At 44.6% G+C, this 23,997-nt stretch overlaps 1 protein-coding gene across 24 annotated transcripts in view; it reads left to right on the forward strand.

Annotated features, from left to right (window-relative positions):
- ADGRL3 (adhesion G protein-coupled receptor L3) overlaps positions 1–16,355 on the forward strand; it is a 493,463-nt gene extending 477,108 nt beyond the window's left edge. For 10 of the 24 annotated variants that reach the window (XM_071431588.1, XM_071431584.1, XM_071431583.1 and 7 more), the window contains 2 exons: positions 2,367–2,384; positions 4,440–7,323. In XM_071431588.1, the coding sequence (XP_071287689.1) occupies positions 2,367–2,384; positions 4,440–5,245 (824 nt within the window). In that variant the 3' untranslated portion in view covers positions 5,246–7,323. Of the gene's footprint in view, positions 1–2,366; positions 2,419–4,439; positions 7,324–13,151 lie in introns of those variants that run through there. The other 14 variants (XM_071431600.1, XM_071431601.1, XM_071431604.1 and 11 more) reach the window with 4 other exon arrangements.
- The last annotated feature ends 7,642 nt before the right edge of the window (positions 16,356–23,997 follow it).

A 23,997-nucleotide genomic window follows, 5' to 3' on the forward strand; every position in this document is an offset into this window, starting at 1 on the left:
GCTCTCCTCTCTCAATGAAGGCATCACTTCCCAGTAAAGGATATCTAAGAGAGGGAAAATAATGATGGTGTCCTGGTTCAGAGTAGTCAACCCAGGACAGATGGTTATAATGCAAGCAGGAAAGCCCCCTTTGTACGCTGGCAGCATGTTGTTTATGACAGAAATAGATGTTGAACTGTATCAGTAGGGTATTTGCATTCAAAGCACAAGGAAAGCACATGTGTTTGACCTTTTTCCTGTTTATTAATTCCCTAAACTATGCTAACTTTGTGCAATAAATTTGTTTCCAAGAATGCTTTTTTGAAAAGGGGCTGCTGTTAAACATGAAATGCTCTGAATTTTAAGATTTTCAGTGTACTGCAAATGTGGAAATGAGCTTTGATGTTCTGACTAGTTTCTTGCATGATAACCTTGAGGTATGGGAGTCTTTTAAATCAAATGGCAACAGGTAATGCTGGGTCAGCATTCACCTTAAGAGGAATCCTGATGTTCAGGTCTGGGTGCTTCTGCCCAGGCAATATGGGCATAAATGTGTGTTACATTTATTTTAATAATTTTATGGTCTTCAAATTTTTAATACTAGAATCTGATACAGTTACCTGAGCTAACAGAATGTTATTACACAAAAACAGCATAATTTTTTTGCAAGTGCTATTCTGTTCAACACAGTTAGATAAGTAACAGAGAAACGTGTCCAGGCTTCATCCATGGGAGGTGAAGAAAGAGAATGGGACCACCCTGGTCCCATTTAAGCTTCTGGAGCTTTGCCATTGACTTCAGAAGGAGCAGAACCTAACCCATTGTTTTCAGGAGGCTGTGAGTTAATTAATGACCACAGAACTGCTATAGCTATTAGTTTTCAAACTGATTAGGTCCCTGGACTGTAACAAACTGTTACAAACTGTAAATATTAGGAGATCCTGTGGCAGAAATGAAGGGTAGAAAAACCAACCAGGCCTAGTGGTCTTGGTGACCCTCTGGGGATGCTGCACCAGCAGGAATGCTAAAGCCAGGAGAGTGCATTGTAAAAGTAGATGCTGTCATCATCTCTGGGTGTGCCTTGGCTGTGGCTGGCGTGCAGTGAGGCATTGTAAGCTAACAGCATCCAACTAACTCATTCCACATCACTAAGGCCGTGACTTTTTTTTTTGCACATTCATTTACCACTTCTGGTGCTGGCCATGGATGGGGCAGGACACCCTAAGGAACAAGGGACTGATCTGGTCCACCTGTTTCTTTTCCCCTCCCCAGATACATCTTTTAAAATACTGTCTCTGCTTAAGCCAAAGCTGCCACATCTGTGGCAGGCAATCACCAGGGACAGGAAGTTCTAAAAATTACCCTTGAAAAGAGGTGGGGAATCAGACCATAAAAGGCCAAATTCCAGTGACTTTAGCAATTCCTTGATAGGACACAGAGTGTAGAGGGAGGAGGAGGTAGGTGAGGGGCCAAGTGCTCACTGTCATTGGAAGCTGTGGTACATACGCTGACTCAGTCTCTCCAAAGCAGGAAACATCCCAACACCTTTGGTCAGAATTAATTTTGAGAGAAGGTGTCCACAAGCATTAATGACCATTAACAAGCTGTACTTAAAATCCAACAGACAGCTGAGGAGTGGGAAGCTGAGCATTATCACTGCCTCTTCATCTTACTCTCTGACTTTTCTTGTTTTAAGCCTTTCTTAATAGTTTCCTTTAGCAGTGCCATTATTCAAACTACTATTCCTCTTTTTTTTGTTTGTTTCTTTTTTTGCCAAGTCCATGTAGTTTGCCATATGTTTGGTTAAAGTAAAAATCAGACTGGCCCAAGTTTGTAAAATGCCAGCAGCCCCATGATGAGCAAAGTCATACTCTTACAAAGCACTGTTGCAAAAGATGGACGGCAAAACATTTTTAGCAAGGAAACAGAATTCAGTTTCAGCTACCAGGGGTTATTATACCTAACAGTAAGTAAAGCCATTCATTTTAAGACTTTGGAAGTAACATTGACAGTGCCTGTCTTTTCAAGCATGACCGTTACCAGCTTTAGACTTTTCTTAAATTTCCTGGCATTATTTCTTCATTTGTGTTGCACGCTGAACATTTTATAATGGCTTTGGAAAACAGTTTAAATGTGATAATTTTTTTAAATAAAAATGTAGACTATTGACTATTGCGCGTAAAATATTTTTTTTTCTGTCTAAAATGTCAATATTTTTAACCTGAAATAAACCTTGTAACAAATTCATGTATTCTGGGCAGTGGAAATTATTTCCGTTAACTCTCTTTTCTGCATATCATCAATTTGCTTTTTACTCATGTTTCTCCTACTGTCGCTGTAAGCTTACTTGTTGTTTTTTCTTTCCTTTTCTTCATGCTGTCGTTTAGAGCCCTACAGAGAGACAAGTATGGGAGTAAAGCTAAACATTGCATATCAAATGTAATTTTTTTTAGTTCACTTTTATTGCATCACATATAGATGATGTAGTTAATAAAGGAAATTAATCTCACAGTTTTGAAATCAAAAGACTATGAATAGACATGTATATATATGTGTATGCGTGTGAATGTATGTATGTATATATATATGTATGTGTACATATATATATAGATGAGATTAGATGATGCTTCCTTTGTTTATTTCTCATTTTTGTGGTATCGTTTACCCAGCATAGTTTCTCGTTTAGTTGTGTATGCTTTTTTTTTTTTCTTCCAATTTCATGTTTTTATTTGCGAGGTCATGGCATTTTTATATGGTGTGTTTCATTGCAGCCCCCACTCTGTTCTCACCTGCAATGCCTCCCATTTTATTTCTGCACCAAACCCCAGATCTATGCATTGGCAGCAGGAGCACAGTGCTCAGTGCCTCAATGCATACCTTACTCAGCATAACCATCAAACAGATGCTGTTGTACCTGTCACCCATTGCATACAGCCCTCCCCCAAAAATGCTCACTTTTCATTTCTCCCCAAGCATCGTGACTCGGTTGGAGAGCTTTCACCGTGAAAATCAACGGCTTTGCTCTATGTCTGTGATGGCTAGTTGATCTTTTGGCATAGCTCCCTCATTTGCTGGGGAACCCAGGATACAGCAGCACCCTCTAAGCTTCAGAAACCCAAAAGGCGACTGACACATTTGGGGCATTTCATTCAAAAGCAAGAAGAAGCCTTCAGTAGCGCTATCCAGCCCTTGACATACAGCAACTACTCCATCGCAGATATAGACTGAATCCTGTATTTTCAGAAGGTACACATGCCATGTACTAAGCATGGTATGAGCAACTGTTCATCTGAAATTGTCAGTTTAATGGCTTCTCTGATCCACTGTGCCTTGCCAGGAGTTGCTTGCCAGTTTTTGGCAATGCCTGAAGCCCTTAGCTGAGAGGTCAATAAGTTATTTCATGCATCCCCATGCCTGTTCTCCTTCCAAGGAGACCAGTGATCCCAAAAAAGAAAGCATGGTGGCTTAACTGCTGGGGCTGATTTTCTTCTCCCTTGCCCACCCATGCTGGCATTGCTCTCTAAGCACTTCCCTGCCATCTCCCGTAGTGCTTTGGGAAAGAGCTGAGCTCCAGCCTCATGCTGTCAGCATTGAGACACCTGTAGAGACGCAATAGGCAGAGCGGGGACACCCCGAGACCCTGCTACTCCTCTCAGGTTCCCATGACCCCACCTTTACCATGGCAGTAATGGTACTTGCTGTACCCTCTGCTGAACCCACTGCTTTAACTTTGCAGGTGGAATAGGAGCAATTTTAAAGCCTTCACAAGACCCCAGAACAGCTGCCTCCAACATCAATTGTTTAGAAAATCCCCACCTGGCCAGTGTGGAGTAAATAATTTTGGTTGTGCCCTTAAGCCAGAAGAGGTAGGGCATTTAGCCTTGTTCCAGAAAATCCTGAGCCAAGAAGCACTTTGTGCCTCCCCCTTGCAACTCCCTGAATCCTGCCATTCAGTCCTTATGTCTTTATCCTGACAACCTGCCCAGCGAAAGGGGAGAGCAAACTTTTTTCCTCTAGAAAGGATACACTCCCAAACAAAGTTTTGGTAGTGATTAGCCTGCAAATATTTTTTCCTCAGCTGGGAGGAATTGCCCCCTTCCTCCAAAGTTCCTAGGGCCAGGGCAGTTGTGACCAGCTCAGGGTCATGAATTTTTCAGCTCCCTCAGGAATACATAGAGTGCAAGAGCTGTAGGAGAATGCTGGCCAGGAGAGGTTATCCTTCCAGCTGGATGTTGCCACATCAAGTCACACACTTGACAGTGCTTTCCATTTTTTTTTGTTGGGAAGCCCTGGACCACCAGCTGGTTAGATGGAGCTGCGCCCTCCCATTTTGGCCGCAACGCTCTCCTTGCTGCCCAGCCCCGGCAGCTGCGGCAGCCTAGGAAGGGGGTTTGAATGTGCACATCCCGCATGAGTGTCCTGTTTGTACAAGTCACCCTCTCTTGTGTAATGTTTTTCAGAGGGGCTTCTGAACAATGCCAGGGATACAAGTGTCACGGATACTCTACCACTGAATGGTAATCACGGCAACAGCTACAGCATCGCCAGCGGCGAGTACCTCAGCAACTGCGTGCAAATCCTTGACCGTGGGTACAACCACACGGAGAACGCCCTCGAGAAAAAGATCCTGAAGGAACTCACCTCCAACTACATCCCTTCCTACCTGAACAACCATGAGCGCTCCAGCGAGCAGAGCCGCAACTTGATGAACAAACTCGTCAACAGCGTGGGCGGCGGGAGCGAGGACGATGCCATCGTGCTGGATGACGCCACCTCCTTCACCCACGAGGAGAGCCTGGGCCTGGAGCTCATCCACGAGGAGTCGGACGCCCCGCTGCTGCCTCCCCGGGTGTACTCGGCGGACAACCACCAGCCCCACCTCTACAGTCGGCGTCGCATCCCGCAAGACAACAGCGAGAGCTTTTTCCCTTTGCTGACCAACGAGCACACGGACGACCTGCAGTCACCCAACAGGGATTCTCTCTACACCAGCATGCCTGCGCTGGCTGGCATGCCCATGACGGAAAGCGTCACCGCCAGCACCCAGACCGATCCTCCACCAGCGAAAAGCGGCGGTGGCGATGCCGACGACGTTTACTACAAAAGCATGCCCAATCTCGGCTCCAGGAACCACGTCCATCAGCTACACACTTACTACCAGCTAGGTCGAGGCAGCAGCGATGGTTTTATAGTCCCGCCAAACAAAGAGGGAACCTCTCCGGACGGCAATGCAAAAGGACCCGCTCACTTGGTCACTAGTCTATAGAAGATTCAGCAAAAATTAAGCAAAGAGACAACTAAAAGCCTCTCCGTAACACTCGGTTTACTGTTCTGAGTTAATCCAAACAGTGGTAATATTGTGTGTACTCCTAAATCTTCATGCTGTTCAAAAGGAAATTCTCAGACTTTTTTTACTGGAATTTTTAGGCCGGCCTGGAGAGGACAGTAACTGCTGTGCCCCCCTTATCTTCCCATCCTTCTTCCCTCCAGACAGACTTCATTATGTTAATGAAAGAGATAGATAACGGCACACTTCGTGGCCTTCTCAAGTTATGCCGTGTTTGTTTAAACAATCCTTGATGCTGTGTTGCTCTTAATACCAAGGACCTGATTTAAGAGGGAAAAAAAAAATAATAAAAGGCCAAAAATGTGCATTTGAAACTAGTAGCGATGACGCATCTAGGTGGGAGCGCTGCGTAAAACAAGCTAGCAAAACTCTTTCTTACCAATCCAGATCACACCATGGGTTATGGTCACTCACAACTTGGTTTCACTGCAGCGCCCTTTGCTGCGGGAGCAAACAAAACGTAAACAAATTTAATGAGACGGAAGGGAATCCTAGAATCCTGTGCTAAAGGCATATTTTACATTTTGCTGTATTAACGGATGATAAAAACTAATGGCAGAAAAAGAGAAGCGAACAATTTCTATGTAATGTACAGATACTAGCATTGCACATATAGTCTGCTTTCTGTTCCTCCAGAACTTGCGTCCCTGTTAATGTAGTGGAAAAAAAAATAAGAACTTTTTTCTGTTGTGCTGGTCTTGTAAGTTTGTCTACCAGTAGGAGCAAGGGTTTTCATAACTCCTTCCTTTTTTTTTTTTTTTTTTAAATTTTGTTTTGCCTCGTCCACTGCTCCTTCCCTCTGTCCCCTTCCCATCCCAATAAAAAAAACTCACTGGGCAAAAAAACAAAACCCCAAACATCACTTTCTAAGGACCATTTTTAGTAACACCATCACCATTTCTTTTCAGCCAAGGCAGTCTTTTAATTTCCTCGCTGTATAACCTTTTTCAGCCGGCATGTTGCCAGCAGACCTTTTGGCAGACTAGAGCAGGGCAAACTTCCTCATTGTCAGTGCACAACCCGATGGTGACGATAATCCTGTGGAGCATCTCTGGCCGACAGCCCCTCAGCCAGGCCTTCGGGTCGCATCCAGGGACTGAGGAGAGGTTTTGTAGTTGTAGTGGGCGTTCTACAGGAGACTGCCATTTCCCTGGAGGAGCAAAGGGCCTTCTCGGCTCAGTCTGGTCCTCGGTTTAGGCACTTGTACTGCAGTGGTTAAGAAGAAAATAGATTGACGCGTAGTGAGCTAAAAAGTACTTTGCGGTGATTTTTAATTAAAAAAAAGGAAAAAAAAGTCCTCTGTTCATTATTTTTCCTAACAGGAAATTTATTTATTTGACCAGATTTTTAAGTAACATAGGCTTTCTGGAGGTAAATTAGCAGCACGGAATATGAATTCTTCTTCTTTTTCTCTTTTTTTTTTTTTTTTTTTTTTAATTTATGATCCATTTTGTACGGTCTCAGCAGTTGAATGACCTCATTACTAATATTTGTTGTAAAAGTGAAGCTTGTTTGCCAACCAATAAACAACTGATCACGATTTAGAAGATACTGTATGTATGTACTGTACAATTAATCTCTCTTTTTTTGTCGTTGTTCCTCTCTCCATTAATGTCTTCAGTATGAGTCTCCACTCCTTTACAGCATGGGTGAGCAATGCCGAAGAAAGGAGGCCTAAGCTGAGAAATTTAAGCACAAAGGTTATGCAGCTGTGGCTGACTAGAAAAATCAGGCTGGTGGTACTTGTTTAGGGGCAAGAACAGCACTGGTTGACATTTGTTGCAGGTGATTCTAGGTCTGTTTTGTGCCTACTGTATAAAGTAGCCGACGACACATGGATGATTTGAGTATAGTGTTTCACATGTCATATCTTTAATCATTGTAATTTTTTTCTTTTATTAATTTTCTTCTTTTCTTTTTTTTTTAATTTGGGTTTTCTGAGATTAAAAACTGCTGGTAGCATGTCAAAGAGTAAAACAAGTCCCCGTTAGGCCTTCTCGGTCGTTGTTTGCTGTCTCTTTATTTTCTTGCTCCGGGCATATGCCAAGCGCCCTCACCATCCTTGGCCACACGGTCCTTCCCGCCCCACCTCTGCCAATGGCCCACTGGCACTTCACTGCTCTCCTCCAGCCTCCCCTTCAAATCCCTTGAGTGCAATCAGGAATATGGGAAGCCACAAAATAGACTGGAAAGGTTGGCAGGGGAAGTAACCACCTCTGGATATGATTGGTAATGAATTTTCAGTGACTTTTCACAAAGCCCTCCCACGACCTGGGCTTAGGGGCTTGGTGCTGCCTCCATCTAAACTGTGCCTATCCAAGTCCTATCATGCTGGGTAAAAGCCAAAAGGCTTGGAGCAGGTGGGTGAGGCACCTGTTGAACAAGATATTCCCAGTGCTGGAGGATTAATGCGGCAGCAAGCAGCAGATCAGTGGAGCAGTTCCACCCCATCCTGGGGCTGTCCTCGCACTGGGGCCGTGCTGCTCCGTGCTTCTCAGCAGAGTCTGGTTGGGCAAGAGAACCAGGGGTGGTGGTATTTGGTGATATTCATGGCCTTCTGGTTCAAGCCACCTGAATCCTTCCTGCAGCCATTCTGGCCAAAACATCTTGGGGAAGAAACTCCATGTGGGACCATGCACTTACCGCAGCAGTGCCTCTTGCCAGGTCTAGGTTTTGGCAAGGGAGCATTTCCATTTGGAATATTGGAGAATCACCTGACTTCATAGCAGAGTAGCCACTGGCCAGCCAGGTTATGCTCTTGCTCTTGATGCTGCCTCCCTGTTACATTTTATTATCCATACCAGCAGCGATGGAAGGGGATAGTGCATGGTGGATCCACTGTTGCAGGTATGGCAGGTTATTCACACCCGTGTGGTCACAGCAATTCATCTAGCAGCCCAAGAGAGGCTGCTGAGGCTTTAAATAACTGAGGTACCTCTTATTTTGGGGAAAGTAAAAGCTCTTTTACTGTATTAGACTCAAAAAATAGTTTTTCAGGGGTATGGTGGAATTGAGTACATGCAGAGGGTGAGATACACCCTAGGAAATACCATCATGATAAAGTGGAAGGCAGGCGATGAACACGGCATTTACCAGTGTTTCTGAAACTGCAAGAACAAACCAGTGGTGGATTTGCTATGGGATGGTTTTGTCCTACTGAAAAATCTTTAGCTTCTTTTACTACAAGTGGTCATTCTTCCCCAGCCCTTTTATGTATTTCAGGTTTATCAGTGTGCAGGCTGTTTTTCCCCTCTTCTCCATCCCTTCTCTTTGCCAGCCTATCCATGCCTATTAGCACTTTGATTGCAAAAAAGTGCTGTTTATTTTCAAGCTGATTATTTCTGCTCCCAGGCTGCTCTGACATCACAGGATTCATGGTTGGTGCTTCTTATGGCTTAGTAAACAGCTGAATCACAAAATAGAGGGAAATATATATTATTAATTTTATTAAACCAAAAATGGTTTAAGACTGTAATATAGTGAGGATGTTTTATGAAGGGGAGCAGGACGCAGATTATTTTTGGCATTTTCTTCCCCTTGAGAGCAGATTTTGTTGTGTCAGATAGTTGATTTTGGGCATGGTGAGGGTTGGTGCTTGTTGATAAGTAGCTCACTATGTACAATTCTTATGTGACTGGCAGCAGTGTCTTCTGTGCAGACTGCAGCATGTGAAAATCAACTCACTGTTAAGTCCTCGGTGCCTGCAATGCTCCTGGGGTATGAGGGAGAGCTGGAAAACTTCTAAGGCATTTCTTAATGCTGAGCCAAGGCAAGAATGTGAGAAAAAAGCTTGATGAAAATGCAGTAGTGATTATGATGTTAAATCCATACTCATGCTTGGGGCACATAATTGTGTAGACTGGGTTGAAGGGGATAATCATCCATGTACTCAAGGGATCTTTTCGAGGGCTCCATTTAACAAAACAAAGGAAAGAAAACCAAACCAGATTTGGCTTATAGGGAGAAGATTAAAGCTTCATCATTCAAGTGCAACAAGCATCCCACTTTAAGCTGAAAACAGACAAAATAGAGGCAAATAGGTAGCGCTTGATCTGATGAGAACATCAGCTGATACACAGTCCATTTTCTGAAGCACAGGGCCATCTTTGGGAAGCGTGAGCTGCCAGGCATGTTTGGAACTCAATCCATTGATTGAGTTCCCCTTTAGAAAGCCTTTCTTGCAGGTGGGAAGAGTGGGATGGAGAAGTGCAAGGCTCCATGCTTTGCATTTTCCTGAAAGGCATCTTAGGATGCTTTATGAGTTATGAATCCCTTTTTTCACTCACTGCTAATTTGTGCAGGACTGGGTTATTTTTCCTGTGTAATCCCATTGCAGGCCACCCCATAGAGAGCTGACACATTGATTTACTGCTTAAGGACACCTTGACTGCAGCAGGCAATTCCCACCCATTTTCTGCAAGAGCCAGAAGAGACTTAAGATCTCCCTGAAACATGAAGGAGAAATACAAAGCAAAAGACATGTCAAGAAGGACCACATAGGCTGGAGGGTTGCTTGGAATGGGGGGTATTCATCACAGCTTAGGAGGCACTGTGTAGGCAATAGTGCTTACATTGGTTCTGTTGATTTCTGCCTGTTGATTGCTTTTAATTCCTTGACATCTGTAATTGTTTACCAATCTTTTTCCTTCCTCCCTCGCCCCAGGTAATAAGCAGTGGGATAGCTCGGAGGGCCAGGGGAAACAGTGGTGATGGGGGGAGGCACTGAGCTCCTGGGGGTCCTTTTGTGTCCGTGTGTCCCTATTGCCTGCATCCCCCTTCCCTGACCAGCTGGCCTCTCTGTCACACCCCCATGTGCCCTTGATCTCACTAGGTTATGAAGAATGTAATACCTGCAGAATTGCCTAGTCAACAGGGATTGAAAGATAGCTCATCTTATTAAAAACCTGTCTCAGGAAAGCCTAAGAGCACAAGCTTGGTCATCTGTCACACCCTGATCTCCTCCTTACCTTTAGAAAGAAAAGTACTTTATTTTTAGCTATCTGCTGCATTCGGCTACACTCTATGCAAATTTCATCTAATGAATATTTTAGGGTTTAAATAGTCTGGGCTCATGAACATTATATAAATGTCATGTTGTTGCAGGCTCTCTGGTAACGGTGTGGAGGACATCCTGCAGTGCGAAGCTGAAGCCAGATAAAATCTGTGATTAGTGCTCCCAGGGAAGGCAGCCATGGGTTGTTCAGTGACTGTCCTGGGTGAGGACACTAGCAGTACAGTCAGGGGAGGGCACTGCAGTACCCCTGGGAGGCAGCAACACTCTCCGTTCTAGACTGAGGGACATTTCCTTCAGCACAGGTAGCTGGCTTAGGGCCACTATTGCTCTTCCAAAGGCTTTGGGATGCATGGATCATACACCAGATCATTTATCATCCCAGTTCAGAAGAGGCAGTCTATTTAAAGCTGAAATATCAAGACTTGCCAGGATAGCTTGGAAATCTTCCTTTTTCACATCAAAATAGCTTTTTACAGGTGCTTACTGTTTATTGTATTCGGTATGCCAGACAGATGGTGATAGTCCTCTTCAGGAAAATGCCAAGAACAAAAAAAAATAATCCTAACTATTTTCTGTCTTTTCATTGCTTTACCCTCCACATATTTTCTTTTCTTATATTTCTACTCCTTAAATACACTGTACACATGTAAAAACCCAAGCTAAAGCCTCAATAAATAAACAAAAAATAGTGGTATGCAGAGCAATTATTATGTGTTGGAAGCAAATGCTTGGTATTTTAGCAGTGCTGCTTAAAACCCCAAACAGCAACTTTGAAGACACAAACATAGCTGCTGCACAACCTCCTCAGCTGGTGTGTTGGCAATATTTGTACAGATGACCAAATATCTTAGACTGCCACTTACAATGGACTGCATCTTGTGTTACAGCTTTGGAAAGGTTATTTCCAGCAGAAGGGTGTTTGGTGGCTAAATTACAGCAATAATAAAACTCTTTTCAGCCTATCTTCTCCCACTTCTCCTGGAGGCATCTCAGGCAGATTTAAATTTGGGTCCCTGTGGCAGAAAACCTCACTCCAGACAGTGGCCCTGCAGCCTTTGTGTCCCACCAGCAGCAAAGGCTTCGCCTTTCAGTGGGAACGAGTCTGTGATAATATCCACTGAAAAATGGCTTTGGGGATGAATGGTGACAACCAAGCAGTCAACAAACTGGGTGGAGGATGTCTGGGTATTCCACTTGGGAAGCAGAAGCACAGTGCCCCAAGCATCTCTGAGGATTTGGTTGCACAAAAGCTGCAAAGGGGGTGTGGAAAAAGGGACTTTGGGTGGGAGGGGTATTAAAAGAAAAAGCCCCAGATTTCTGGCAAGGCTTTGTCCTCTGGCTGAAATATGCCAAAAAGAGTTTCTCATGTGCTTTCTGTAGGCAGCTGGAGAGAAGTGCAAGGTCATGGGGAATTAGAACCGTGTGTGATTGGAAGGCATATTTGAGGCAAGCTAAAATCTTTGCTGTGGCTATCGGGTGCCTACTCTGGCCAGTCCTTGGTTTCCTCACCTTAAAAAAATATAAGTTTAAATGGTTTGCCACAAAGCAGCCTTTTGGTTTGGGTTTGTTTTGGGTTTTTTTTTGAGGGGGTCCCTTCCTGATAAATAGAAGAGGATTATTTTTTCCAGTGCAAACACCTCAGCTCTGCCCTTTGGTCACCTTCCCCTCACCCACTTCCTTGCTTGCTTATTCAAACTTAGAGATAAAAGGCCTCATTGCTTAAGCTGCTGTTGATATCAGCCAGGAAGAGTGCTACATATTAAATAGGTGGGATTTTTGATTTTCTTTACACACTGTTCACCCAGGCATTTTCCACTGCTGGCAGTTTGTACTGCAGTGCAAAGCAGCCCACTGAGCTAACAGCAGTGGAAATGGAGGGAGAAAATGCCTTTTTTAGGAAAATGCTTTTTTAGGAAAAAAAGAAGAAAAAATAGATGAGCAACAAGGAAAGGATGAAACTCCCTCCTCCTCCTCAGAAAAACCCTAAAAGATCAGCCAAAATGGCCAAGCTGGGAGATGCCTGAAAAGTTGCTGGTTCTGCCCCCACCTCTTTGCCTTTGATGCCATAGAGAGCAACATATACTTGGGAGGGTGAGAAACAGAGTGAAATTATTTATGCTTAGAAAATGTCTCCAGAATAACTCTTGATTCTTCTTGAATGTGATTAGCCTACCTTAACATCTCCCTGAAATATTATTTATAAAAAAGCCTGCATGAGCTCACCCCAAAGTGCATGTGGCTGTGTCCTCCCGACGTGAGCTTGTGAAAGGAGGTGCTTTCCCCCCTTGGGCTGCAGTGATGATAAAGGCAGCTGTAAAGCAGAGCACTCAGGATGCAAAGTGCCCTTCAGATAATGTCTGATATCAAAACAAATCTGTTTACTCTGCAGTCATTTATACTGAATATTTATTATTAAGGGGTGAGGGGGACAGAAGAAAAAATGCAGTTTGCTCAAACAAGCCCTGTTGTGTTTACACAAACTGGTGGCTGCAGCTCAGTGATGTGCAAAACACAGAGGAGCAAAGAGGCACCTCAGTGTCACTCTTCTTCTGCAGAGCAATGGGCAGCAGTGGCTGATGCTGCTGTACAACAAACTACTGGCTCATACAAATTCAGCAAAAAGGGTGGGAGGAGGTTTGCAATGGGATGCTCACCCATAAATGCACTCACTTCCCTGAGCAAGCCTTCCTTTTCAAGGCAAGCAAGGCATCCTCTGCTTTGTCTGGGGATGGAAATGATCTTGAAAATAGTTGTTATTGGTTGCAGGGTCCTGCTCTAGGGATTTACCTGCTCTCCTCTTGTTTTTCACAGAAGGCGTAAGGACGCCCAAGCAGGAGCCGGTCTTCAGGCGAGTCACCATGGAGGACAGTGTCATCTAGCACCTGGGGACCCTGAGCCTGCCCCGGCCAGCCCGTGCCAGTGCACCACCTCAGCTCCTCTGTGCCTCAGCCCACCCGTCCCTCACTTGGGATCACGCTACAGGAGAGGCTGGAGAAGCTGGCCTCGACCAAACCCTCAGCAAACCCTCGCATCCCCAAGGAGAGAGCAGCCCGGCTGAGATTCCCACTGCATGGCAGCACCCTGGGATGGGCCCTCGGTGTTTGGCCGCTCGTCTCTTTTTTGAAGATGAGCAGAGCAGGTGAAAATTGTCTTTTGTAATAAGAAATTAGTTTCACCTGCTCCGAACATTGACTTTGCGACTTGATAACACTTTAAAAATGGCCGAGCGTGCTTGATCCACCATCCTGAGCCTCTCTCCATGCCCTCAGGCTGGGCTGTATAAAGGGAAACCTGCCGAATCCAGGTTGCTGTTGTAAATACAGACCTGTCAGTGCGAAGAGCCAACAAGGGATGGACCAGAGGGACAGAGAAGTAGTTCTTACATCAGGAGAAGCTGAACGTGCCAGCAGAGTACTGTCAAGCGAAGCTGTTGCTTGTAAATAGGGGCCGACGCATGTGTCCAGCAGCAGCTCCACTTGGCCAAAGCTTCTCGGGGGAAAGCTGCTCAGATTTTATTGTCTTGTGTAAATAGAAATATTTTTTTGAGGAAAAAAAAAAAAAAGAGCCTTAGTATCTTGAAGATAGCGTTTCTCAATCAGCTCAGCTGGGGATGGATATATGGGAACCCACGGGATCTGCCTGCTGGAGGCTGGCACAGGCTCTCGCAGCCAAGCTCTGTCATCACTGCAGGAGACACCTGAAGGAGGATGGACCTGTCCAGCAGAGGATTCAGCAGACATTTCTCCCTAGTCCCTGTCACCAGGGTGAACTCATCGGTCCCATGGTCTCCGCTGATGTAAATAATCAGCTACAGCCCACAGAGGACTTGGACTGCTTGGTGCAGTTGTGGGAGGGGGGAGGGTGGGATGGGCAGAATTCATCAGAGGGATGCAAACCCCATCAGCGTGGTGATCCCCAGGCTTTTAGCATTAGTTAAAAAAAAAAAAAAAGGAAAAAAAACAAACCCTGAAGGCTTATTAATGGCTTTGTGCCACCTGTTCGGCTGGGTAAATGGAGGCATGCCTAGACATGTTCTGTGTTCATGTCAGCCAGTGCCTGTCTGTGCAGTTCTCTGTCTGTGCAAACGCGTGTGCAAGGCTGTGTCTGGTTCGGGGGGCTGCCAGCCACTGCAGGTCCCTGTGTCTGTGTAGCTGTGTCCATGAGAGAGGAGAGAAAATGGATGTGTGTGTTGTACTGCCCTTTATCCACCCAAACGCATTCCAGGAGTCGTAAGTAACGCTGCTAGGTCCAGCCTCAGTAGCAGGAGTGCAGAGTAGTGTCCACACCTCTCCAGGGAATGAGGCTTGGCAGGCAGGGGGATGGTGTTGGCTGAGTGAGAGCTGATGAACCTCTGCTCTGCATGGAGTTGTCATCCACTGTCCCCTGCTGTGGCGCTGGCAGGATGGTTCCTCCTGGAAGTTGGACAGGAGCTTTGGGGTTTCCCTTTCATCATTCACCACCCAAAGCTTACTTATGCCTTATTTACTCTGAGTCTAACTAGATTCATGCAGTGCAGGGAAATTAGGAAAAGAGAATGAAATGAGAAATTGAAATTAGGAAAAAGCCCATACATTATATTTTTGAAAGTTACCCCCAATAACTTTCTCTGGACACAGAAGTCTCTCTTCAGCTTAGCATTTTGCAGGAAAGCAGCGCCAAGGTGAAGTGTCTTCCCCATGGAAAAGCCAGATAGCTTGAAACAACTGTTGCACTATTTAGCAGAGCACTGGGGCCAAAGCCCCTTTAGCTTTGCAAGGAATGGGAAGTGGGCAATCAACAGAAATTGGAAGCTGCCTCAAATTCCTGAGGGGTGTGGGCATCTAGAGTGGTAATTTGCTTGCAGTGGTCCAAGGTGAGCTGCAGGGAGTCTTTTCCACTTGAATACTTGAATACCTCCTGTCAATCCAGCTGTGTGTGTTACCATTATCACCTAACAACTGCCAGAGTCAAGTGATTTATATATTTATCAGGACATTTTTTAATTTATCAAACCAGTGCATGGGAGGCACTGTGCTTTCATCTGCCACATGTGGACACCTCTTCCTTTGCCCACTTCTCCAGCCTTGTATAGTGTCCCCAGGCAAGGTGACCATCATCTTGGGGATGTGGTTTCCTCCCCAGTGAAGGCTGTTAATCTTTTTTCCAGGGAGAAAAATAGTGAAAGATATGAGTAACACACCCTGACTTTGTGCTGGAAATGTGCTGAAAGTCAGCCAGTGTATTAAGCAAAACAAGTAACTCCAAAATGTTTGAAAGTTCACAATCTTTCACAGATATGAGGAAATACAGAAACCATTCTTATGGTTTCTAGGGCCCCAAAGGGCAATGCTAAATCCTGAACCCAAGGCTTCCTGACCCTGGGGAGGTTTGAGGTGCAGCATGGGGAAAACTTAGGGGCAGCAATTACAGGAAAGAAGACATTCCCTGGTTTTATTAGATTGCAGGAAAGCAGAACTCCCCTAGTTGGGTTGAGTGGGGGATTTTTTTTTCATTGGAGCACTTACTACTAGTTCCTCTTCCCAGACAATCCCATCATCCTGTACCTTAAACCCTTGCCTTTATGTCTAGAAGTTAGGAGGCATTTACAACAACTTTCAAAGTTTCTCTCTCTCTCCAACCCTAAAAGAGGCTGACACCCCACAACTGACAGTTGTGAAGATGAGCCAGACCAACCCCAAGTCTTCATAAAAATGATGAATCCCATCCACTGCATCCATATTGATGGCACACAGGTCACACGTGGAGATGAGCAGTGAGGAGGGGGAGGCAGATAATCAGTGAAAATTGCGTGTGGGAGGTGCTGTTACCAAACCCACCTGGCAGAGTTTTGATTTAATCCAACCCTGAGTCAATACTGATTGACATTTCACTCGCTTTCCATATCGTAACTGGACTTCCTTACTCCTCAGGCATGGAATGAATCTTAATACATTGTAATTACTGTACTCCTGGTGGTGAACCGGTATGAAAAGCTATCACAGAAAGCATTAATAAAATGTACATTATGAAAAAGAACTCGGCATTGTCTGAAATTAATAATGCACCAGATTTTTCTCATCTACGCCTGCTCATTACAGGCGTGCCCTTGAGTTTTCTATTAAAATGACTTATTCAAACTAGTTGTGTAGCTGTGTTCAGCGTGAAGTTATCTGCTGTAGGTTTGCATCCCAGTTAGATGTACCGCATGAGGACTTATTAATCTGTTATATCTTTCAGGCATTGATTTTGGTGACATTTATATAACACTGGTATGACTGAAATGAACTGATTGATTCATGCGTATGGATTAGTTTGCCTAAGACTTTGAGGCTAGGTAGCTTTATCATGCACTGTAACGCCAGAATTCATCACTGTATTATTTACGAGACTGAACTGGCTGCATCTCAACAACTGAAGAGATCTTCACTGTTTTATTTATGTATAAATGTTTACTTAATCAGCCGCCAATTTTGTTTAGCAGAATTTGTTCGCAAACGGAAATTGTAAATGATAACGTGGTTTCTATTTTAAAATTTACAGGCTTTCATCTATAGCAAAATCCAAGATTTCCAAAGTGTCTTTGTCTACTGGCAATCAACAAGCTCTCTTGTATATGCTTTCTGGTAATTGCAATTAGCTGCTGCAATATTTCACATAAAAAACAATGCAACCCTAATACAGGAGATCTGAGTGGTAGTGTGTCACAGTCAACATAAATACCCCAATGCTTACAAATGCTGGAGGTTTAACAAAGCAACAAGGAGCCACCTGCCAGTGTAGAGGCAGGAGCTCATGGACATGTGTGGTGATTTCTGCTGCCTTATTTTACAAGAAAATCGCAGTTCCAGGTAAATTGTGTTTCAATCACTTGGGCCATGTCCCCTGCTTGAGGAAAGCCTGGTCAAAGGGGGCAAGGAAAACATCTGCTCACTGTGCATTGCAGCTGGGAAAGTGGCTAGGCTACCATGAGTGTTTAAAGGTATAACATTCCAAGGAGGTTTAATCCCAGGTTCCCAATCGATTGCACGTGTTTTCTTTGGACCACGCTGCTTCTCCCGGGGACCAAGGAATAAGGAGACATAAAGGATTTATTAAATGAAAGCAGAGGCTTTCCTGTCAGGAGCCATTTAGAAATATTTTTAGTGCAAAGGCACAAAAGAAGTGACATGTTAGAGACCTATAAAATAATGAGTAGTGTCCAGAGAAGGTGAATTGAGTGCTGCAGTTCACCATAGGTTATACAGCAAGTGGCACTATGTGGAGCAATGAAGAGGTGAAGTTTTAAATGTAGTTATAAGTAATGTTTCATTACCCATCATGGGATTAACCCACGGACTCCCTGACCCAATACACCAGTAAGGTGATGTACAATGAGCTTTAGTAAGATATTATGCTCTTTCACAGTTTAAAGAATGAAAGGGGGGAAAAAAGTAAAAAAAAAGAGAAGCCTGTCACCTACAGGCTCTTATTTCAGGGTCAGAAGGAACTGCTGGCTCCCTGAGGAACTGCAGAAACACCCCTGCTGAGTCTTCAGCCATACTTCACACTTGTGATTTTTCTTTTTAAACCATATTTTATTAACATAAATTACAATAGTATTAGGTAGGCCTGGAAAATTACTTGCCAGCTAGCAGTGTGAAAAGGGGAGTGAACTTTGCATGTCAGCACCCTGGGCTGTACCTTCAAGAGTATGGGATCATAAGAGAGTGATGCTGAGGGGTTACTGTGCCTCACAACCATTGAACCCATCACTGCAGAACTAGTATCAGCAAATAGTCCTTCTCCACATGCCTTTTTGGCTCTGTCAGGTACAAGAGGCTGCTATTACATTACTCCTAAGCTTTCCCTTTTACAGGCCAGACAAACCAAATTCTCTCACTCTACAGGTTTGTTCATTATTCTTTTAGAGCAATTAGGAGAAGCACCTGACAAAGGCTAAGGGGGGGGAAAAGTAAACACGACATCAGCATGTTGTATGAAGGCTAGGAGCTGCTTTAATCAGCTCTGTGCCCACCTGGATGTAACTCTGGTCCCTAATTGGAGAAATAACAGCAACACCTGTGGATGTTGCATAAAGGCACCTTAACAAGCTCAGGGGGGTGTGTTGAGAAGGATTTCCTTCATGCAGGTCAAGTGATGGAGCTGACACTGTTTGCAGCAGTTTTATAACTCCTGGCTGAACTGGAGATTAAACTTTAGGAAGATGTTTCAAGAGTGACTGGAGTTCTGAGGAATGATGACTCTGTTGGACCCCTTGGTAAGACACCCCACATGCTAAGTGCTTCTGCTGATGTGCAAGTATACAGCAGTTTGACTCGTGTCTCAGCAATTAAATTTTATTCCCTGTCTTACACCCTGTTTATCCATGCTAACAGGTCTCCTAGATCTTCTTGGATAACACCTGCTGTGTAGGAAGGTATAAAATTGTAGGAAGGGCTGAATATTTGTCACCGTAATGTCATCAAAATGGTCTCGACTAAAAGGTGTTGCTGCAGGAGTCTGTTTTTTTCTCAAGCTTCCCTCCATGCATATGGGCTTTTAGTCATGTTTCAAAATAAGATGAAGACATGCCTTTTTCTTTTTTTTTTTTTTCATCTGTAAAGCTAAAAATGAAGCTGTTACGTGCATGCTTCCTTCTGCTTGGATGCACTTGCCAGCATCTGCTGCTGTGGGAAGCTGAAGTCACCGATGGTGAGGCTAAATTAAAACCTCTCCAGTGTGTGTGTTGAGGGGGCATAAACCAACATCTGCAAGGTGGCTTTGGGGTATGAGTAGCTGACCCTCAAGCTAATGTGCCCTGCTTAGGACTTTGTTGTCCTTGGGGCACAGCAGCTGCACAAAAATGAGACTTGGAAACCCTGGTTTTCTTTGCAATATCCTTTATTTACCCTTACATACTTATTATTATATGGTATGCTCCCCCTAAGCCCCACCTCTGAGGACCAGTGGCTGCCTGCTGCTCTGCACCTCTGCTGAATATTAAGCAGCTCCCTAAAAGCAATGAGGCTGTTATGGCTGAGCAGCTTCACCATGTGCAGGCTGCACGGATATCCAGCAAAGAAATCAAAGGCATGATGTCACCAGTATTTCTTATCTAAAATTAAATATCTGTTTTAAGTCCCCAGACACACAGAGACTTTGTATTAGAAACATATACTGAGAGTTCAGACTCTGAGTCATCTCATATATATTTCACTCAAGCCAAGGGAATAGCAGTGAGAATAGACCTGCAAAAGAGCAATTCTCTATTCTAGCAAGATGAGGGAGAAAAAAATGTTCAGGGAAAATACTAACGGGTTCACAAGTGAAAAAATCTTGCCAATGAAATTGTGTCTCTAATATTCTGTACCTTTGTGGTAAAGTCATGATTTGCTGTGGAAAATGCAGCAGAGACTAACTGGGTCAACTTGTGCTCATTAATGGCAGAGACAGAGTAAGTGGCATTTGAAACAAGTCCACTCAGAGGGAAAGTGAAAATCATTTATTCTGAAGGCATCAAATGTTTGTTGTCACAATTGGATTTCAAGAGCAAGTCACAATGCTTTGGGGTGCCATTGTCCAGGCAGGGTTAAGCCAAGCTCTGGATGTGCTGGGGCTGAGGGCTGCATTTCTGCTGCTGCTCTCCACTGTGTTGCAGGATGTGCTGAATGGCCACTGCTGTGCCCTTTCTAGCACATGGCACAAGTGTTCCAGCCCAGTCATCAGGGCCTGAAGTGGGAGATGTGATGCTGGGAATGACTTGGCCCCACCTGTGCTAAGGGGTAAATTGTGTCAGGCTCTATGTCAGCCCACTCACACAGTAGCAGCTGCCCTTGGGTGCAGTGAATATCTGTGGATCAGGAGCACTTTTAATATCCCTCTACACCTTTGGTCCCCTTATTATCTCTATAATGGGCCTTATGTAGTCCCCAGTCCCATGGTGATTCATCTTCCCTTGTTCATCTCAGGCTGTACTGCTGATTTTCTTCCCACCTGGGTAGGCTCATGCGTTGTGGCTCTACCTTAGCTCCTAAATAATTTTCTCCAAGGTAGATAAAGATGTTCCCTACTCTACAGAAAGGGGTTGTCTTCTCCTGTGAGCATTCCAGTAATGAAGGAGCAGTGCACTGGGTTCTCTTGGATTCTGGTGATGCTGCCCATGCAGGAAGGCATGGGGCAGGAGGAAGCACAGAGGCTTTTCTGGAGTCACAGTGGAAAGAACCCTGCACTAGGCTGTTCTCCAGCTTTTACTGGATTATAGCCCAGACCTGAGACCCAACAGATGCACTGTCAGGTATGAAGTATTGGCCCAAGATTTGTGCTGGCTCTGTAATGGGAACCAATTCCCCTCTCTAATGCACAGTTGTTGCCTTGCATAAAAATCATTATTACACATTGTGAAATCTAATTACATTATTGCACACTGTGTATACACTCTAATAAAGGCAGTGGAAGCAATAACACTGCTAGTAATACACCATTCCAGTGAAATTGCTATTGCTGTCAATTTTACATTCATTTTTTCTTGATTTAACCTGAAGAGCAAGGCTCTCAGCCTGCTTGCTTTGGCAGGTGGATCAAGTGTCAAGACCTTACAAGAACTGTAGAGCCCTCCAGCTCCTATTGAGGTAGGGAGCATATGAGGGGACTACCATGTCCCAGCTGTGACACCCATTGGTGAGACCAGGCCCTCCTGAGGGTTACAATGCTGTCCTGAGATGGGTCCGAAGCCAGCTGGGCTCAATTTCCCTTGAAAGTGCTCCCTCTCTGCACTGATTGTAGATCCTTGGGCACCTGTGCTCTTAGATATCTGAAACCAGATCTGCTCCAATGTTGTTCTGGTGTGCTTGAGGAAGAGGAGGATGGATGGTCCTTTGTCATAATTCACAGAAAGATATTTGCCAGCGATGAGCTGAGAGGGATTTAGGTCATAAGGTTAAAGTCTTTCCAGTTCTCTGCTTCCCCACCGTTAACTTCTCTTTGTAAATCTTGTGTGACGAATATGAACTGCTAGTGCCAGCCTGCTGGTTTCCTGCATTCTGCTCTCCTTGCAAAGCTGTCACACAAGCACTTTTTAGTAGTGGAAGAGATGAAGAGTTACTCCTTAAGCACCTCAGTGTCTTCAAGGAGGTAGGTGCAGAGTTACCAGCCACTGTAATACTGTTTGCCATGTGCCCCGAGTCCATCAGCTGAAGAAATCACACTGGGACCCGAGGAGAGACTTGTAGGGGTTGTGATGATCTTCTGAAGATACTTTCATTTCAAGTGTGGCAAATGAGCCCAGGGTTCAGCCTCTGAAGAAAAGAAAGGAAAAGGAAAGATGTCAAAGCACAGATTGAGGAAAAGTAAGACTTTGTATTTCCTTTCCTAGACAGTTTCAGACACTAAAAGCTGCTGTTCCCATCACAACCTCTTCTGAAGAAGAGAGCTTGAGCCTGCAGTGCTTCAGGGTGTCTCTACTTCTAAATGAAATGGGATACCAGAAGCTGGTCCCCAAACAACAGCTAAGCAGTTACAGGAGAAAAACACTGGTAGTGCTTGAGCCTCCTGCAATGCCTTTTTGCCAGGCCAAGGGCTGTCCAGGGTCCTGTGCTGGAAGCCAAGCACAGCTGGGTCATCACTTTTCCTACTGTGCCAAGGTTGGCCCCTGGCATGGGGTGGGCACAGTTTTGGCTTTTTGACAGTGTGGGCCTGTTCTACATTGGGTAATACAGAACTCCAGGAACCCATGGATCATGTCTCTCCTCCTCTGGCAGAGAAAGCATCAAATGCACCATGTCAAGACCCAACCACTCTGCTGACCCTGCCTCCATCCATGTTTACCACCGAATCATCTTGTAAAACAAATTATTCATTCAGTCTGCCCAAAAGTGTCCCATGTATTAGCTTTTGCCCTTTTTCCAAGAAAACCTGCATGGAGACACATAAGTCTCTGTGGAGCACCTGTGGATCAAAATGTGTAATTTCCATCACAATGTTCTGGCTGTAGATGACCTCCCTCTCTTTAATACTGCAAACTGTGTCCTACAGATGTGGTGGAAAAACATTCTACACAGTAGCCAGCAGGGTATGAAATGCATTCTGGCTATAGATATTACTTTTCTAGTTTTTTCAGTGCTGCCAGAGGCTCTGCATGGAAAAAGCTTTGAGGGAGCAGAGGCAAGCAAAGAGAAGGTGCTGAGATGAAGGAAATTATGGGGGACTATCAAGGGAGAGGAAAACATTTATCTTTACTGTAGGTGTCCCACCTGTTATCAGACTGCACCAGGTGAAAGACATGTGCAGGTAAGCTTTAATTTAGTTTCAGCCACTGAATAGGGTTTTTTTTAATCACCATGAGTTGTAATAAGTTAATTAAAAATCCCAGTAAAGTATTCAGCAGTCCTCCACTGGGAAGGTATGCCTGAACTTAGCTGTGTCCTCTTGGCCCCCTGAATTGCTGTTCTGCATGCACATTTCACATTAAGGATGCCACCACTCTCTTTCTGTCTCGTGCCAGTCTCAGAAATCACAGATCTCTGTCTCTGGTAATCTGTCTGGCAATCCTTCCTTTGGGAGGTGTTTTTTTTTCATTCCTTCTCTTGGACAAAGGTCTGGAGAAATGAGAAGTGCCAAAAGCTATATATGTAAAATCTCAGACAACTTGGGAGGCAATGAGGAGGGCAGTGACAGGTGAGGAACAGGAGGAAAACACCACAAGCAACCCTGCCTTCCTTTCCTGTGGGATAAGAAGGTCAAGCTCCCTCAGCATACAGCTGAGTACTAGTTACATCTGTCACGTTTGTATCGAACCTACCACCTGGTTTTTCCCTGTAGTAAATTGCTGTGGAAGGCAACAGTATTTCTGCTTTTATTGCAGAATCATGGCCATCAGATATAGGAGAGACAGAAAGGTTGCCTTGATAAAGGCCTCTCCCTTGATGCAGTGATTTATGAGCAGTACCAGCTTTCCAGGCCCTGCTGTAGCAGATATTGCCTGGTCTCAGTCTCCCTGGCCTGGAACAGAGGTGTGAATATTGTTGTGGGCTAACAGGGGCTTCCTGAGCCAGTTTAACTTCATAAATCATCTGTGCTGCAGTAGCCAACACCGGGCAGTCCAAGCTCACAGTCCAAGCATGGAGAATGTTAAACTGCTGGAGACTGGGAATGGTCAGGAGACCTGGGATCACAGCTTTGCCACATGACTGGTGTACAGCAGTAATACTTTACAGACAGGTGCCTTTATTTATCTTTCTCTTTTGATCATTTGCTGACTAATCTTGCTCCACACTAATGGGCAATAATGCACTGTTAGTGGAGATGAACTGTCTTGCTAATGAACTAGACTGGAGGATTTGTACAGACCATAACCTTGCCATATGTCTTGTGCCCTTTCCTTCCTTCACCACCACATCCTTTAGTGATTGTAACCTTTTTCATATTAGTTTCTAGCCTTTTTTTTAAATGGATAATTCAAATTAGTCTCATCCTGCAGGTGCAATTCAGCACTCATAAAAACTCAATATCCTGCCAGTTCCAAAATTCAATGGCATTCTTCACTAGGGTTATGATGCTGGGGAGCAGTGATGCACTAAAACTTTGCAAAATCTTCTAGCTGCAAAGTGGTATGAGTGGCAATCCCCCTCTGTTTATATCTGTCACAACATTTGGAGGAAAACAAGAAAAATCTGGACCCCAGGTAGAAACCTGAGCTTGTTGA

This window comes from Agelaius tricolor, unplaced genomic scaffold, assembly GCF_023055355.1.
Source record: "Agelaius tricolor isolate 1412-34295 unplaced genomic scaffold, bAgeTri1.0.p SCAF_8, whole genome shotgun sequence".
NCBI classification, from domain to species: Eukaryota; Metazoa; Chordata; class Aves; order Passeriformes; family Icteridae; genus Agelaius; species Agelaius tricolor.